The 17103-nt window shown below is 40.4% G+C and overlaps 1 protein-coding gene across 2 annotated transcripts in view; it reads right to left on the bottom strand.

Annotated features, from left to right (window-relative positions):
• The window catches only part of mmp24 (matrix metallopeptidase 24), a 93785-nt gene that overhangs the window by 32427 nt on the left and 44255 nt on the right, over window positions 1-17103 (bottom strand). For both annotated transcript variants that reach the window (XM_038697589.1, XM_038697588.1), the window contains exons 4-5: window positions 7634-7733; window positions 6940-7144 (exon numbers count right to left, since the gene is read on the bottom strand). In XM_038697589.1, the coding sequence (XP_038553517.1) occupies window positions 6940-7144; window positions 7634-7733 (305 nt within the window). The remainder of the gene's footprint in view (window positions 1-6939; window positions 7145-7633; window positions 7734-17103) is intronic.

The raw sequence follows: 17103 nt of genomic DNA, 5'->3' as shown, positions 1-17103 counted from the left end.
GTAATTGAAAGTATCTTAAATCTAATCTGGATTTTATCTGGATGCGAGACACTTGAATTGAAAACTGTAAACTGTAAAAGGACATAGATTAAAACAGATGAAAAGAGGGGACACAGAAATTTAATTATTTCTTAAAGGGATGATTTTCCAGCTGAAGCGTAAACTGAATTTAATATTCACAGTGCTACTTGTACTCATATAACTTCTTATCAAAATAATAGCAACAAAGAGAACAGAGGGCCGTGTTTTCCCGGATGTCATGTATTCCTGCGGGGTTTGTTAAAACCAGGCTCCATGTCGTAATCTTAAGAGCTGAGATTCTGAGCCGCTGTCAGACGCTTAATGACTTCTTACGGTCTGAACGCAGAGCTCAAATTAATACATTTCATCAGCTCGGTAATTGGTTTGACTCAGTTTGAACCTAATTACAGAACATAATTATCTTTTTTTCTTTACTCGTCTGTTTGAAGATTATAGCCTCGGTGGCCAGCAGCTGACTTATAGACTAATGCGACTGTATAGACGGTCAGGGGAGAAGTTTCTTTCAGCTCTTTCATTAAATGTCTTCTCCACTTTCTCTTCCTGGGGTTTACAGATGTACGGTCACTTCTTTTACTCGGTTTTCATTGTTTATGCTATTTCACAAGCTTGATACACGAGTTTCTGCTGACAATTCATCAAATCATTAAGACAGAATGATGCCCGTCATTACATGCAGGCCTGTAATCTGATAACATCTTTATTTTCTCTACTGTAACGGAAGACAGTTACTTTATTTTTGTATCCCGATTACGTAACGCCGTTACATGTAATCCGTTACTCCCCAACCCTGCACACCTGTGAGGTGGATGGATTATCTCAAAGGACAAGTGCTCACTAACACAGATTTTGACAGATTTGTGAACAATATTTGAGAGAAATAGGCCTTTTGTGTACATAGAGAAAGTCTTAGATCTTTGAGTTCAGCTCATGATGTTTCTAATTTTGTTCAGTGTAGATGAAAACTCAAACAACTACAATTGTAATTGGGCACCTGTACTTAAATTAACGTCAATCCATCCAATGGCGCTCTGAAATAAGTCAGCTGAGGAGTCAGTAGGATCTGTTGTCAGAGAACCATGAATGTCTGTACACATTTTTCATCAAGTAGATGTTGAGTCATTTCATTGGATAAGTGAAGACTTTAATGTGCTGGTGGCGCTAGATGGGATCAAAAATATTAGCATTCATCCCTTTTTTACAACAATCCAATCTTCTGGACGTTTCGCTCAAAACCTTGTGGTGGCGCTAAAGGAAAATTTAAGTGATAACCAAAGTTAGTAGGATTCATCCTCTGGGGACAATGAATGTCTGTACAAAATGTCGTGGCAATACATCCAGTAGATGCTGAGATATTTCAGTCTGGACCAAAGTGGTGGAGCGACCGACAGACTAAGAGTGGCTACAAAGCAGACTATTGGTACCAGCATCCAAAAACCTGATTAATATTCATATAATCATCCCTCTGTTTCCTTTAGTCTGTACTTTCCTTTCCTGAAATCTCTTTCTCACACTCCTTTACCTGTATGCTGCTGTTTCTTTCATCCCTCTCCTCCGCCTTCTTTTAAGCTCCCTTCCTCTCGCCACAGCCCTCCTCCTCCCTTCTTCCCCCAGCCTTTATCTCTCCGCTCCCTACGCCTCTCTTTCTTCTATGTCGCAGAAAAGATAAAGATGATTTTACAGCACAAGACGCACACTTCATGTACAACAGCTTGAGGGAATCCCCAGTGGGTTCTCTCTATGTGGCTGCCTCTCCCCCCGTGGTTGGTCTATAGTCTGCTTCGGCACCCCGCAGTGACGATAACGGCTTCCTCTATCATGTTTGCCCCTGCAGTCGTCTGCCTGCCTGCGATAAAGACGATGTTTGATATTGCTGTGATGAAACCTGTCTCTCAAGTAATCCCAGTTTGACGTGTCCACAGAGTCTGCTTTGTTCGACTCGAGCAGTTCCCCCCCGCTGAAATGTTCCTTCTTGGCGGAGATGAGTTTGCATGCCAGAGATCATTTTGTACAAGCAGCTTGTGAAATTAACTTTTTGGCTTACCTGCCAAGTACTGGTAAAGTACAAAAAAGAACCTGCCAAGACCATTTATTTTTCTCTGTCTGAAATCATTAATATGCGGAACATTTATTTTAACCTTCCCCCCTTTTCAAACCTATTCCAGTCTAGAAATGAGTCCTGCGTGAAATATACTTTCTATTAGCAGATTTATTCACCACTTGCTCCGTCACTTATGGATCACAAATGTAAATTATAAAAATAAGAGGATGCATTTGTGTGTAAAGGGTAAATATACAGGCAGAGACCCACACTTATTTAAAAGAGAAGAATTTAAATGTTATGGCATTTGGTGTTTGGTAGTGGTAATTTCAGACCCTGAGTTCAAGCTCTAACTATTAGTTTCAGATGAATAATATTTAATTCCCGACATTTATTTTGTGTCTCTTCCCCTCTAGAGGATTTAATTTCTTCATCTTTGAACCTGCTGGGTTATCCACATAAATACAACATACATGCAATGAGCAGGAACAAAGCACATTTTAGTAATAATGTCTGCTACGGCACTTGGCTTAAAGCGGAGATGTGACTTATGTCGTGACCTGATAATAAGATGGTATTATTAATGGTAGTTGGGGGGAATTGAGCTTGCTGGCAAGAGGAAACTGTGAGATAGAGCAGAGTAAATAGAATAAAGGCTTAGAGACAGGAAATAAAATGAGAAAGTGAACAATTTAAATGCACAGATACTGTGACATGTAGGATTTACTTTGTTAATAACACACTTGATTGTATACCTCGATCCCTAAACATTGAAAAACACAAACTCTATGGATGACGTGTGGGCCAGTTGATCAGTCCAGCACTTTGGTAAAAATAAATCTCAACAACTATTAGATGCATTAGCATAGAATGGCGATCCTCTGACTGAGGTTGAATGTTTTGGTTCAGAGTAAAATATCTTGACAACTACTGTATGAAATTCGAGATATTCAAGGTCCCTAGATGATAAATTCTTAAGACTTGGTGATCCTCTGATGATGCTTGATGAAAAGTCAAATACTTTGGTTTATGACCAAATACAAGGTACAAGGTAAATGTATTTGTACACAGCGGGGTTGTAAAATGAGATGTAGTTTGTAGTTCCCTTTGTGCCACAAAAAGCAAACGATATATACAATAAATACACAATGATCTGCAGAAATGAACAGAACTACAACAGAAATATGTTGCATGCTGCATGGCTGAGGATGAATTGAATTTAAGAGTCTTATACCTGCAGAACAAATGACATTCCCATAAGCCTCAGCTGTACTTTGTGTCTGGTGCCAATTAGAAAAATGGACCGCTGTGCCAAAGTACAGCCTCACAGAGCTGCCAGCGTGGCTGTGTGTCTTGATCAATTAAAAGACAGATTGCAGATGTGACATTCATAAATTGATTTCACAACGACTAGGCCTGCAACTAAAAGAAAAACTGTCACAAGGTAGTTTCAGTTCAGCTTCATTCAGCTTCAGCGTCATTTTAGTGAGCTTGGCATTCGCCCCTTTCTCCATAATCAGGCTGCTGTAACAAGCGTTCAGTTTTATTTAATTCATTAATTTATTTATTTATTTATAACACACATTAATAGACATTACTGTAAATGTGCCAGTGTTAGCCAGCTAGCTAATTTTCAACTGCAGTCCTTCAGCAAGATGTTTAACAACCTGTAACTACATCGAAAGTACCGTAGGTCCATATTAGCGGGACAGTCCCTCCAGGATTATTAATGTCGCGATCGCAACTATAAACACAAATTCAACAAATCCCTGTGAATTCAGCGCGACCTCAAATTTGACCGATCATCGCCGTTTCCTGCAAAATGTTGTCATTCGTCAGCTTGTCACTTCCTTGTTTACAACAAACACATTCATTTGATGACAAAAAAGTACTGTGAAGAACAGGATCCAGGTCTTCTTTACCAAAGCGGGGCTAAACTGTTTTGGAAAACACGTAGTATTGCGGTCGAACATAAAAGCAAATCTTCTATTGACAAACACTTTGCCGCTGCAAACACATACACAGTGTGGCAGAAATGCATGGAGGACGTCAGACGAGACAAATAACTGTGACACAGGCTGCTGCATCAATTGCAAGCACTTAAAGAATCTCGGTGAGCTGGTTTAAATATGCGTGGTTTGGGTTGGGGTCGAAAACCTGGAGGGACTGTTAAATGATTCAACTATAATTCTAAAGTAAAAAAAACCACATCTATCTTAGCAATTTTCACATATTCTCACATTTTTAATCGCAAAAGAAACCCCCAAAACATCGCAACTTTCATTGCAACGTCTTAGACATTTAAATAGGCTGCAACAATCACAAAAAAATGCCTGTGAAATCCTGGAGCGACTGTCTACACTAAAAGCACTTCCAAAAGCAAATAGTTTAATGAAGTCATTGTTATGACATTATTAGCCTCGCTAATATTATCTTAGCATTAAGAAAATGGACCCATCAGGGGCTAACGTTAATGTTAAGCTGGCACTCAGCATGTGTCGTAATAGACAGCAAAATGGTTCAGTTCAATTCAATTTTATTTATATGGTGACAATTCACAACAGAAGTTATCTCATTGCAGTTTTCATAGCGCAGGTCAGTCCCTGAGCTCTAACTCCAAGTGGAATTAGAAATAACAAGTTGGCTAGCTAATGTTAGACTCCATGGAAATAACATTAACAGCCGATGTTATATCATGGCTTGCATTTGCTAAATCAAAACAACTCAATCTAACCCGAGACATAAACTGCACACTACTTCCTGAGTTACTCGGGCAATGGACGTAAATCGATTCGATTTGAATGGAACTCGTGGGGATACTGAGCTGGAAAGCAGTACTGAAAACTGGACAGAACAGGAGACAAATCTCTTGCAGTCAGAAGTTTCACCGCCTTGTGTCTTTGATGTGTTTTTCAGTTCTGTCCTCCAGGTGTTAACAGGTTAATCACAAATGCTGTCGCTCAGCGGCGGCAGAAAAATCAGGTTTTAAGATGAGGTGAAAATGAGGCCTGTTTGTCCTTCTGAAGCTGATACCATGAATTAGTGTTCGTTGCATCTGAGGACGTTGCCGTCTCGCTATCTAGTTTCTAATCTTTCAATTACTCTGTGTGTGTGTGTGTGTGTGTGAGAAGGGATTTAAAGATAACGAGACGTTGTGGCGGGTGTGCACGATAGCACCTGGGTGAGCGCACACTCACATACATGCTGTTAAAAGGTTTAACTGATCAGTCAATACTTTTGACTGTATTAACATGATGTATTGAATGTATTGTATTGATACCCAGTCTATAGTTTAAATTGTGGAAAAAGTTGAAGAATGCATGTATATGTGAGTGTGCACAAACCTCTCTGTCACATTAAATAAAAAACTGCCGTAATGCGTGAATCCTGAGAAATATTTCCTGGGTCAAATCATTCTGAAAGAAGACTTATTGTATTCACTTGCTGTACGGCAAATTTGGAGCTTCTCTGTCAAAGCTAATTCTCTTTTCTGCTAATCTCTCAAAACAGACCCCCCTATCCCCATCACTCCCCCCTCTCTGGGTCTCTCTCTATCAACACGTTCGTTATTCAAGCAGAGGGAATCTGGCATTAGTCATTTGTCAAACTGAGATAGAATAACGTGGGGGGGAAAAAACTACAAAGTGAAGTGTTTTTCCCTCCATTTATTATCGAATGACTAAACACTTGTGTGGTTCTCACAGATAGGGGAGAGACGGCTGAGGACGTCTCCACATTTGAAGCTTTTCATTTACAAAAGGACATATATTATTAGTGAAATAATTTAAAAGGTAGGTATTTCATAACTAGCATCCACGTTGTTTACACTGGCTGCAATACTCTAACATTAACTTGATTCAGACAGTATCAAGTAAGGTCATTAATCAAGACATTAAAATTAGGTTGTGGTGTTATTTATGTTCCCTGATATTGTTCTAGTCTCTCTCTTACAGGAGTTTTTTATTTACATTGTGCCTATGAGAATCTCCACATCTACGGCTTCTTTCCAGCTATGAGCTATCTTGACTTTGGCTAACCCCAAGGCGCCAACAATGAAGCATATGTTTCAGCATTGGAAAGCAGTTCTAAAGCTCCATTTGGACAGCGTGATTATTACAGAGGAAGGTGGGTGATAAAATGTTTCCCCTCCTTCGTCATAATAAAAGTCATTCTGGATGGCATTTTAGCGCTGCTTGATTACAGCATGTGACCTTCATCACCGGCAAGCTTAGCATAATTTTCATCAGTTTTATTTAGCGGTAATTATTTAGCTGTAATTTAAAGATTAACATGACATCTGCAAACTATTTTAATATCTCTTTCTGAATGATTAGCGTGTGGCACTTCTCTAGGGATGGCAATGTCTTAATATCTTCAAAACTAAACCATGGATTGCCATGAAATTTGGTACAAACATCCACATCCTCAGGAAGAACTGTTTGGCGATGCTCTGACTTTTCATCTAGCGGCATCGTCAGGTGAAAAATGCCATTTGTCCAATACTTTGGTCCAAATACGATCTATCAGTTTTTCCTCTACCTTTTCACTCGTGACACTGCGAGCTGAGCAGATCAGTAAACGCTGCTCTGTCTATGAAGACTCACAGATACATTTTTAAGCAAAGTGTCTCTCTGGACTGGACTTAAATTACAGGAGCACCCGAGTACAGTACAGCAAGTTAATGGTGGCTGTTTATTACTCTAAAAATACATTGGACAGGATAAAAATCACTGACGAGTGCAGGTAAAATTAAAGCCATCACACCTTACGTTGTGCTTACATTGTCTTTTTGACTGACCAAAGTCGAGGTACAAAGACACACTTAAAACAAAAATGCAGAAACTCTTTAAATGCCTCACCGTCGTGGTTGGCGTTGCCCAGCGTCCAGGGCTCGTCGGAGTCAAAGTGTGTGTCCCCTCCGATTCCGGCGCCAGGGAAGTAGGCGTGGGCCAGGAAACCCCCTTCTCCGTCAAATGGCGAGCTGTCACCATGGAAACCAGAGGCGAAGAAGATCATGATGTCAGCCTCCTTACCCTCGTTTTTGATCTCTGAGTACGGTACCTCCTGAACGGGGATAGCAGAAGAGCAGAGTAAAGAAAAATATATGGAAACGCAGAGCTGACAGAGCAGACTGTCCCGTCAGGAGTGATTAAACACTTATCTGATATTAACAACTTACATGTCTGATTGTAACCAGATGTTTTGTCAGGTTTATTAGACACTATTTATATGACAAAGTTTATTCTTTTAACATGATTTTTTTATTCTTTGTCATGAAAATGTGAAAGTTTAAAAGTGTAAACATCTGTTACAACATTTTATTAATACAATTTGTAGTTAAAAAGGGTAAAACAAGACACCTCAGCTTTTCATCCTTACATTTATTATGCTCACTTCCATTTGTTTTTCTACTTTTTATTCTATTGTACATAACTTGACCTTCAAAAAGATGCAAGTATAAACAAAATCAGTGAGTAAGTCACAAAAAAACATCAGATGGTGACGCATTTGTGATAATGAAAAGCACAAATATTTGCCATCATTTTCTCCGACCTGGAACGAAAGCGGAGTGACAGTTTGCCACACGTTGAAGGCTTGTCTGATCGCTCTCTGGGTGTCCTTCTCTCCCACTTTAGGGGTGAAGTTAGATATGCTGCGGGAAAGCAAAAACAGAGCATTAAGTGTGATTTACAACCACACACAGTATGTGCAGACAAGGATCTCTGCTAGTTGAACGGCTTCTGAAACCTCAGATTCAGACGGCAAAACTGACAATCCGACATTCATGCAGCAATTAGCCAGGTGTGAAAGTAAGCCCTCAAGTTGAGTTAAAGTGAGCCCTCAAGTTGAGTTAAAGTGAGCCCTCAAGTTGAGTTAAAGTGAGCCCTCAAGTTGAGTTAAAGTGAGCCCTCAAGTTGAGTTAAAGTGAGCCCTCAAGTTGAGTTAAAGTAAGCCCTCAAGTTGAGTTAAAGTAAGCCCTCAAGTTGAGTTAAAGTAAGCCCTCAAGTTGAGTTAAAGTAAGCCCTCAAGTTGAGTTAAAGTGAGCCCTCAAGTTGAGTTAAAGTGAGCCCTCAAGTTGAGTTAAAGTAAGCCCTCAAGTTGAGTTAAAGTGAGCCCTCAAGTTGAGTTAAAGTGAGCCCTCAAGTTGAGTTAAAGTAAGCCCTCAAGTTGAGTTAAAGTGAGCCCTCAAGTTGAGTTAAAGTGAGCCCTCAAGTTGAGTTAAAGTAAGCCCTCAAGTTGAGTTAAAGTGAGCCCTCAAGTTGAGTTAAAGTAAGCCCTCAAGTTGAGTTAAAGTAAGCCCTCAAGTTGAGTTAAAGTAAGCCCTCAAGTTGAGTTAAAGTGAGCCCTCAAATTGAGTTAAAGTAAGCCCTCAAGTTGAGTCAAAGTAAGTCCTCAAGTTGAGTTAAAGTGAGCCCTCAAGTTGAGTTAAAGTAAGCCCTCAAGGTGAGTTAAAGTAAGCCCTCAAGTTGAGTCAAAGTAAGTCCTCAAGTTGAGTTAAAGTGAGCCCTCAAGTTGAGTTAAAGTAAGCCCTCAAGGTGAGTTAAAGTAAGCCCTCAAGTTGAGTCAAAGTAAGTCCTCAAGTTGAGTTAAAGTGAGCCCTCAAGGTGAGTTAAAGTAAGCCCTCAAGGTGAGTTAAAGTAAGCCCTCAAGTTGAGTTAAAGTGAGCCCTCAAGTTGAGTTAAAGTGAGCCCTCAAGTTGAGTCAAAGTAAGCCCTCAAGTTGAGTTAAAGTGAGCCCTCAAGTTGAGTTAAAGTAAGCCCTCAAGTTGAGTTAAAGTGAGCCCTCAAGTTGAGTTATTTAGAGTGAAAGAGCGTTAATGATTTCTGTGACATAACCCAAAGCACAACGTTTTCCTAAACTTAACCCCCCCAAAAAACCAATGTTAACCACAATGTTAACCATGTTTTTAACGTCATGTGACCTATAGTGAGTAATGTACTTTTAAAGGCCGGTACACCTGTGGCTGCTTTCCAACAGACATATTTAGTTGTTTTGGGAGGCACTGACAAATTTTGACGATTAGGTATGAGGACATGTTCCACTTTCCACAGAGCAACGCCACTGGCACGGCTACAAACAAAACTAGGCAGACCACTGCTGGCTAGTCCTGTTTACTTGTTGACAGTTAAAAACAAACCCTGCATATTTAATAGGTGGTGGGGATTGTCAGCATGAAACAGAAAACATGTCTACTATGGTTGGTTGGTTGGTCGGTTGGTCGGTTGGTTGGTCGGTTGGTAGGTAGGTAGGTAGATCTTTATTGATCCCCAAAGGAAAATTGCGATGTTGCAGCTGCAAAACTGACACAGATTACAAAGATTTACAGACCAGACATATTTACACAAACTAACATATAATGTACAAAATTTCCTTTAAAAAAATATATTTACAACTAATATTACAAATCTGAGATGTATACTCTAGTGCAACTGTGAGCATATTCAGGATGTGCAATTTAGTATCACTTGCTAATATTGAGAGTGTTTACTATTATGTTTAACTATAATCTAATTTCCTTTATCATTGTTAAAATTATTATAATTAATATTATTTTTAATTTTACATGAAAATAAAGGTTAGAATTGATAATTTTTGTTTTAAATGTTTCTCCAACTGAGGACCTTTGTCTGAACATTTGGTATGTTATGAAAATCTATTCCACAGTTAAAACAGTAAGTCTTGATAAAGTTACATCTTTTTGTCACTAATTGTCAACAAAAGGTTTTTCTTTTGCAGTTTTGAATGTTAACAATACATTTGTGACAGTTTTGAGGTAAAACCGTGAGATTGGCTACCACTGGGCCAAAATATCGGTATTTTAGTAATTTAAAACAACGGGTCATAATAACCGCTGGTACTCCCAGTATTGCTTCAAGACATAATTAGAAGTTAAAACACAACAAATAAATCTATTATTTAGTCAAATTAATGGACTTGGATTTGGTACAGCAGGTAGCAGCAGCACAGTTAAGCCTTTGTCCCTGTAAGTTGAGGCATGTGCAGCTGTAAGAAACAGTCAGAAAGGTCATTACAGAGTAATTGCAGGACTGGAGACGTGCCATCCATGTATATTTGCTGTGAGAGAGCTATATGGTTGCATGCTTTATCACTCACTTCACTGCCACTGTATACTGCGTGGAAACACTTTCAAGTAGCTTCTTTTTAAAAACCCATTTAATCCTTTGGTGTCACTTTCTGACTGTGCCAGAGGATACAAGAGAGAGTGATATACAAGGACGGAGAGAGTGTTGGAGGACAGATGGAGTGATTGGCAGAAGCAGAGGGGAGTGGGGTGGAAAAGAAAAGCCAGGACAAGCGAGCGAGATGAAGAAAAAAGCGGAGGGATAAGACAGAAAAGCAAGCGGCAGAGTTCATTTCACACAATCTGTCTCTCGACAGGGTGCAAATGCTTTGTTCCCCACCAAAAAAAAAAATACATTATGGAAATAATCATCAGCACATTACACAGTTTCCATAATTCAACAATCATGCAACAGCTTCCTGATGAGAATAAATAATTTTCCATCTGGCAAAGAAATAGAATATTCTTGTGTAGTTTATGAGTGGGCCACTGTGTCACATCGGGAATGGATGTGTTCTCTTGTGGGCTGTGATGGAGTGAATTTAAAACATGATTTGAACGATCAGAAATGCAAATTGAGTTTAAATGAGATGTTAAGAGGAAAAGTAGCATAATTCATCATCAACTACAGCAACATCTTCAATGAACCTACTGGCTCTTAACCCTAGTGTTCTGCAGACATTGGCTTTACTCGCTCATTGTTTGATGCGCCACAGACCCCACTGGCACTTGTATAATAATAATTGCAAAAATGACATAGTCCTCCTTTAAACCAAATGAGTATTCAAGTGGTAACTCTTCACTTTGACACAAACTAAGCTCGCGCATTTAAGGAAAGTGGCAAAAAAACATGGAAATTTCTAAAAAGCATTGTGATAACACCAAATATAGTATGTTATCCTACATAATGGTGTTATGTTTGGGGTCAGTTAGATCCCAGAGAGGTTTGACCGCATACAAACAAACCCCAACAACAGAAATCCAAACATGTAGAAGTAAAGAAAGAGAAATGTCATCTCTCTAATACAGGCAGGAGTGTGTGTATATGTAAATGCTCCGTACTTGTATAGCGCCTTTCTAGTCTTTTCGACCACAAAGTGCTTTTATACTACATCTGCATTCACCGTTCACTCACTGAGTGCTCAAACAGAAACTAACATTCGCACACATTCATACACCGGCGGAACAGCCACCAGGAGCAATTCGGGGTTCAGTATCTTGCCCAAGGACAGTTCGACATGCAGCCTGGAGGAGCCGGGGATTGAACCGCCCACTTTCCAATTAACGGGCAACCCCTTCTACCTCCCGAGCCACAGCCGCCCCTGTGTGTGTGTTTGTATTTCGATTATGTCGAGTACCGTTCATCCAATTGACCTCCAACGTGGCGGGTGTGTTGCTGCAGACCCAAGGTAATGCAGTGGTGCTATTCGGAAACGCAACAGGTTCAGAATTAATAAACTCTGAATAAAATGCACAACAGCCACCCTGCTCTGCAATAGCAAAGCCCAATAGCAAAGGGCTTATATGCCCTAATGCACTCTGTGATACATGTAAGAAATGAATGTGTTGAAACGGAGTTGTTAGAGTGTATCTAGCAGTATCTCCGCCACTGCCGTGTTGTTACAGTGTTATTAATGCTGCAGGCGAAACCAATGTGAGATGCACATTTTGAACGAGCACTGCACTAAAAAGCTCAAGGAGGCATCACAACAACCCCTGTGAACGGGCACTGAACTAGTAGAAATTACAATCCATCGTATTTAACCAAGTTTTACAGCTGTGGTACCGAACAGAAGCAATACATCAATTTTTGTAGTGGGCCTGTGAAACATGTTTCTAACCAGTTCTTATATTTCTGAAAAAAGTCATGAGGTGTCAAGATGATTGAAGAATGTTAAGTATGTTTTTTTGTCCCGGGATCTCCAGGACCCCAAACACAACATGACGGGAATGCAACTCCATCCATCCATCCATCCATCGTCAACCGCTTATCCTGTGTACAGGGGTTGGAGCTGGAGCCAGTCCCAGCTGACATCGAGTGAAAGGTGGGGTCCACCCTCGACAGGTCGCCAGTCCATCGCAGGGCCACACATAGACAAACAAGCAGTCACACCCACACTCACACCTAAGGACAATTTAGGGTCACCAATCAACCTAGGCCACATGTCTTTGGACAGTGGGAGGAATACAACTCAATTTACACAATTACATTGTACTTAAGACTTCTGTTTGATGATTGCTGTGAATGGCCAAATTCAGAGCGACTGCAGATATAAAACATGACTTGAAATATAAGGAGGTTGTTGTAGAGTCAGAGGGAATATATCTTAAGGACTGTTAGTGTCTTTGGACAGAGTCTGTGCTGTCTCAGCTAATCTTGAAGAGCCACACTGACTCTTAGAGTTAAGCGAATTTAAGCCTTTTTCTTCGACTTCTCTGACAGGCTGTTAGCTGGGACGTCGTGCAGTGAATCACTATGTAAACAACTCCTTGTGAGTTACATAAAAGAGCTGAACAGTGAGGGGGAAAAAACATGTTTCATCATATTCTTGTATGAGAAACATTTGATTTTTTTGTTTTGTAAATAAAAAAAAGTGCCCATTTCTGCAACTGATGGATGTTCAATCACATTTTACAAACTGATGTGATGCCCTGTCTGTCTATGAAAGTGGACTCAAGTTTGAAAACCCCTGAGTTAAAGTTTTTACTGCATTTCATAACTGTCTGCAAAACAAATCCCTTTATAAAATGTTTTTTATAAATCCATCTTTCAGAGGCCCAGTGATTGATGTGTGTGTGTGTGTGCATGCGTCAGACAGACAGTTAGGTACCTGTTGTCTCATTTGAGTAAATGGTGTGGAACGTTATGGCAATGAAGCTGGCCAAATGACCTGTGGCCAAAACACACAGATGGTATACTGTCTCACACACACACACACACACACACACACGTCTAGTAAGTCAGTTGGATATGCAGACAGCAGCCATACACACCCGATGCCCTTAAATAACATGCTGTACTGCAGAGAATGAAAGTCAATGGCATCAAGTGAAGGTAATGGGCCAGTACGAGTGTCTGACCTGAAGTGAAAACAATGTTTCATGAAAGCTTTTCCTGTTTCACAGCAGTTTACTAAATAAGACTAAAGAGACTGCTAAGTAAGATGAATGGTGAGAGCAAAGGAGAAGAGAGGAAAACAGAGTGTGCGATGCTAGCGGCTCTGTGAGGCTGCACTTAAGTACACAATGACAATGATAACACGCTGATTTAGCAGGTATGCTTAATATGTTAACCATCTGAATTTAGCCTGTTACCATGCTAACATCTCCTAATAAGGCACCAAGTACAGCTGATGGGAATGTCATTAGTTACAATGATAAAATAAACATTGTGATGATGGCTCTATAGGTGAAAAGTCAGAGGATCTTTAACGTTATTATTCCTGAGGGGAAAATGAATGTCTAAACCAAATATATGAATATTTTGACCTGCTAGTGATGCGAGAGGAAAAGTCAGGGGATCTTCAAAGTTAGTAGAATTAATCCTCTTGGGACTACAGATAGCTGTGCCATCTTTGATGGCAATCCTTTCAACCCGTTCTCACTCCCAAGTCTTCACATATGGACGCATGGTCAAGACCCGTTGGCGTGAGTTTGTAACGCACTGGGAAGCCCCTTTGTGTCATGGTTCAACGCACTCGGGGAAGCCCTGTAGCGTCATTATGAACGCTAAAAGCCAGTGCAGGATATAAAAAAAACACAAAAGTCAGAGTAAGGAGGGGATGAGTGAGCCAGAAACCAGACTTTCGCCCAGAAGACCGGTCGGTGTTCGTTTCCCATGAAACAAAAAGTCAACATTGATTTTTTTTAGTGAAGTAAAATTAATTTGTGTTTTGTAACACTAATCATGACCTTTCCCTAAACCTAACCAAATTGTGACTTTTCGCAACATTAACCACTAGTTTTATTTTGAAAGTCTAACCAGATGTTGCACATTTACTATTGCTAACTTGACCGTTGACCTACGCGTCCAGAATGATGCTAAAGGGTACCCACGGTATTAAAAAGCGATGCCGAGGGGTCTTGATCAAATGTCCATATGTGACGAGTTGGGAATGAGAATGTGTTGGTCCTTCCAATAGATGTCGAGATATTTCACTAAAAATTGTCAGTCTCGTTGTGGCACTATAGGAAAAGTCAGGGATCTCCAAAGCCAGAGGGATTCATCCTCTGGGGAACGTGAATGTCGGTGCAAATCTTTATGGTATTCCATGCTGTATGTTGTTGAAACATTTCAGTCTGGACCAAAGTGATGTACCGACAAACACTGCCATCCCTGGAGCCATGCCGCTAGCGTGGCTAAAAATAGATGAAACAAATCTGTGATTCTTTGACTTTTCTACATTTACATCCGCTCAAAAACAGACACATCATCAACAGAACCCCTACAGTTAGAAAAGGCAGAGCAGCTAAAGATGCAGATGTTCTCTCTGTGTTGCTGCGTCTCGTCCTCTTTCAACTCCGTTTCAATCAAATATGCTTTGTTGGCAGGAAAGTTAAGAACAATGCTGCCGAAGCATCAAAGTTAAGCGTCTTTCTCGCTATTACTCTGTCTCTCTACTTTATTCCTTCCCTTGTCGTTTCCTCTCTCTCTCTCTTTCAAATTTCACCTCCCTGTCCTGAGGCATCAACGGAAGTTTTCATTTAGAGACACACAGTTGTATAATCCTGCAGCTACAGCATCGAGCAGCGGGTGATAATTTACAGTTGCCGGCAGCCCTAAAATTCCTTTGCATTGCTGTCAGTTTCGTGTCAGCATACTGCTCCAGCACGGCTGTTCAGAGCGGAGAGGAAGGTGGCTGAGCTCATCAATATCCTTATATATCACAGGTTTCTTTAATATCTGTGAGCACACTTAAACACTTTATTTCTCATTCTGCTAATGTAGTACGTGAGATTGAATGTGGGCTGACTACGCTGTATCACAGGGCAACATATGGTTAAATACACTACTTCTGTGTAGCGCTCTCACTCTCAGTTTATCTAGCCAGATTTTGGATTCATACAGACAACAGAGAAGTAGATTATGCAGCAGGAATGTTTTGAGGAGCTCGTATAGACGTTTAATACTTTTAAGACATTTAACAGCCAACTTTCAAACCTTCAGGTGTATCTGATCAACTCAAGAAACATTTTTGGTTGGAGTATCTTGACCATATCATCCTTCCATCCCTCCTCAGTTGTGGACGGCAGAGGTGGGATCACATTTAGGATGTGACAGGTTTTGTTCCCACATCATTTATTTCCCCCAAAATCTCTAAGAAAAGAGAAGCCATGCGTATCGTACCGCTATCTCTCACAGATCCATAATTCATGGCATCCTAGAGCGTGGAATAACGTGGATCACTTCATGCACTGGAGCAAAACATTGCCAGGAAACATAAATCAGTATATAAACTAATGTAATTCAGGCAGCATTACGTCTCTGAAACATTAGCCAATGCAAATAAGTTACATATGAGTGTAATTCATAGGAGACAAGTCTGGCTCTAGAGATGGTTTGGCGCCTAAGAAGAACAATTAAGTTAAAAACAATTACAGTAATGCAGCTTGGACAACGGCAGCAGGGCTGAAGACAACAGAGCTGTGCTGCAGGAATGTGACAGCTGATAGCAGGTGAAACATAAAGACGAGGGCTGAGACTCAAATACAGTAAGGGGTAACCAGATAGGACTGTGATCACACACTGTGGGTTTTATGTAACACTGTAGAGTGGGTAGCTGTAATGCGGGAGAGCTGGGATGCCTTCAGTGTCTCGTGGGAGTGGCGTAATTTACATTAGACCTATAAAGCTCTGAGTAAAGTGGTGTGGAGGAAGGAGGAGAGAAGTGATGAAAGGAGGAGGGAGAGAAGGAGAGGGGAGGGTGAAAAGGGATTAACATTTCCAAATAAAAAAAGTCTTTATCATAGCAGTTCTGGCAGCAAAAGAACAAATTGTCCAACAACCACGAGTAGCTCGCTAATTAATATGTTATATCTTCTTTTATTTAATTATAAAAAACATTTTTGTTAAAGTGAATTAGTTATATAAGAATGGAGCATTTAGGAATCAGGTTGTCTCTGCTGGTCACAAATAGCTCTTTAACCTGGAGCCTCCCACAACCTGAAAGAACCCATAAGACCTTGTTTCTCTTCCTTATAACTGGAACATTTAATTAAATTAACATACTCCTCGACACTGTGCAAACCACCTACAGTTCACACAAACAAACGCATACCAAGGCAGCAAGACACACCAGCCTGTTTGAGTTCAATGCACTGGGGAACGCCCTTTGGCGCCATTGTTCAACATTAGAGGTACTACTAAAAAATAACAGAAAAGTCAGAGTGAGGTGGTGGTTGGGGTGGACGGTGGGTCAGAAACAGGGCTGATGCTAAGTAAGTTATGTAGGTAGCGGTACTTTACTTACCTAGTCTAATTTAAGTCACGTCAATAACATAGTTATTTTAACCAAAACCATGGCCAGTAGTTTTGGTGTCTAACAAACTAGAATGTTTACATTAACCAATAATTTTATTTTGAAAGTCAATCTGACGTTAAATATTTATTCTTGCTAACTTGACCGCGGAGCCCTACACAAACAAAAATGATGCTAAAGCAGAGACCACTAATTGGCGGACCGCGGCCCGGTTATGGAACCAGCCGCCGCCCTCTGGACCAATAACCGATCTATTATTGAGAATTAAAACCTCGTGATGGACCATTTCTATTTTAACCCGCGCAGCTTTTCTAGCATTTACTGTAGCCTACTGGTTTAGCAGCCCAGGAAACTCACAGCCCAATTGCACGTGTTCCAATCATCTCATGTGATTTCACGCGGCTTTTAACCAAGAATGTACAGATTCTTCCCACGGGCAGTTCAGAACCAGAATATCTCTC

Source organism: Micropterus salmoides, unplaced genomic scaffold (genome assembly GCF_014851395.1).
Source record: "Micropterus salmoides isolate LMB-PRFRI ecotype aquatic unplaced genomic scaffold, ASM1485139v1 Ms_hic_scaffold_4, whole genome shotgun sequence".
NCBI classification, from domain to species: domain Eukaryota; kingdom Metazoa; phylum Chordata; class Actinopteri; order Centrarchiformes; family Centrarchidae; genus Micropterus; species Micropterus salmoides.
This window is presented reverse-complemented; position numbering and strand designations above follow the sequence as displayed.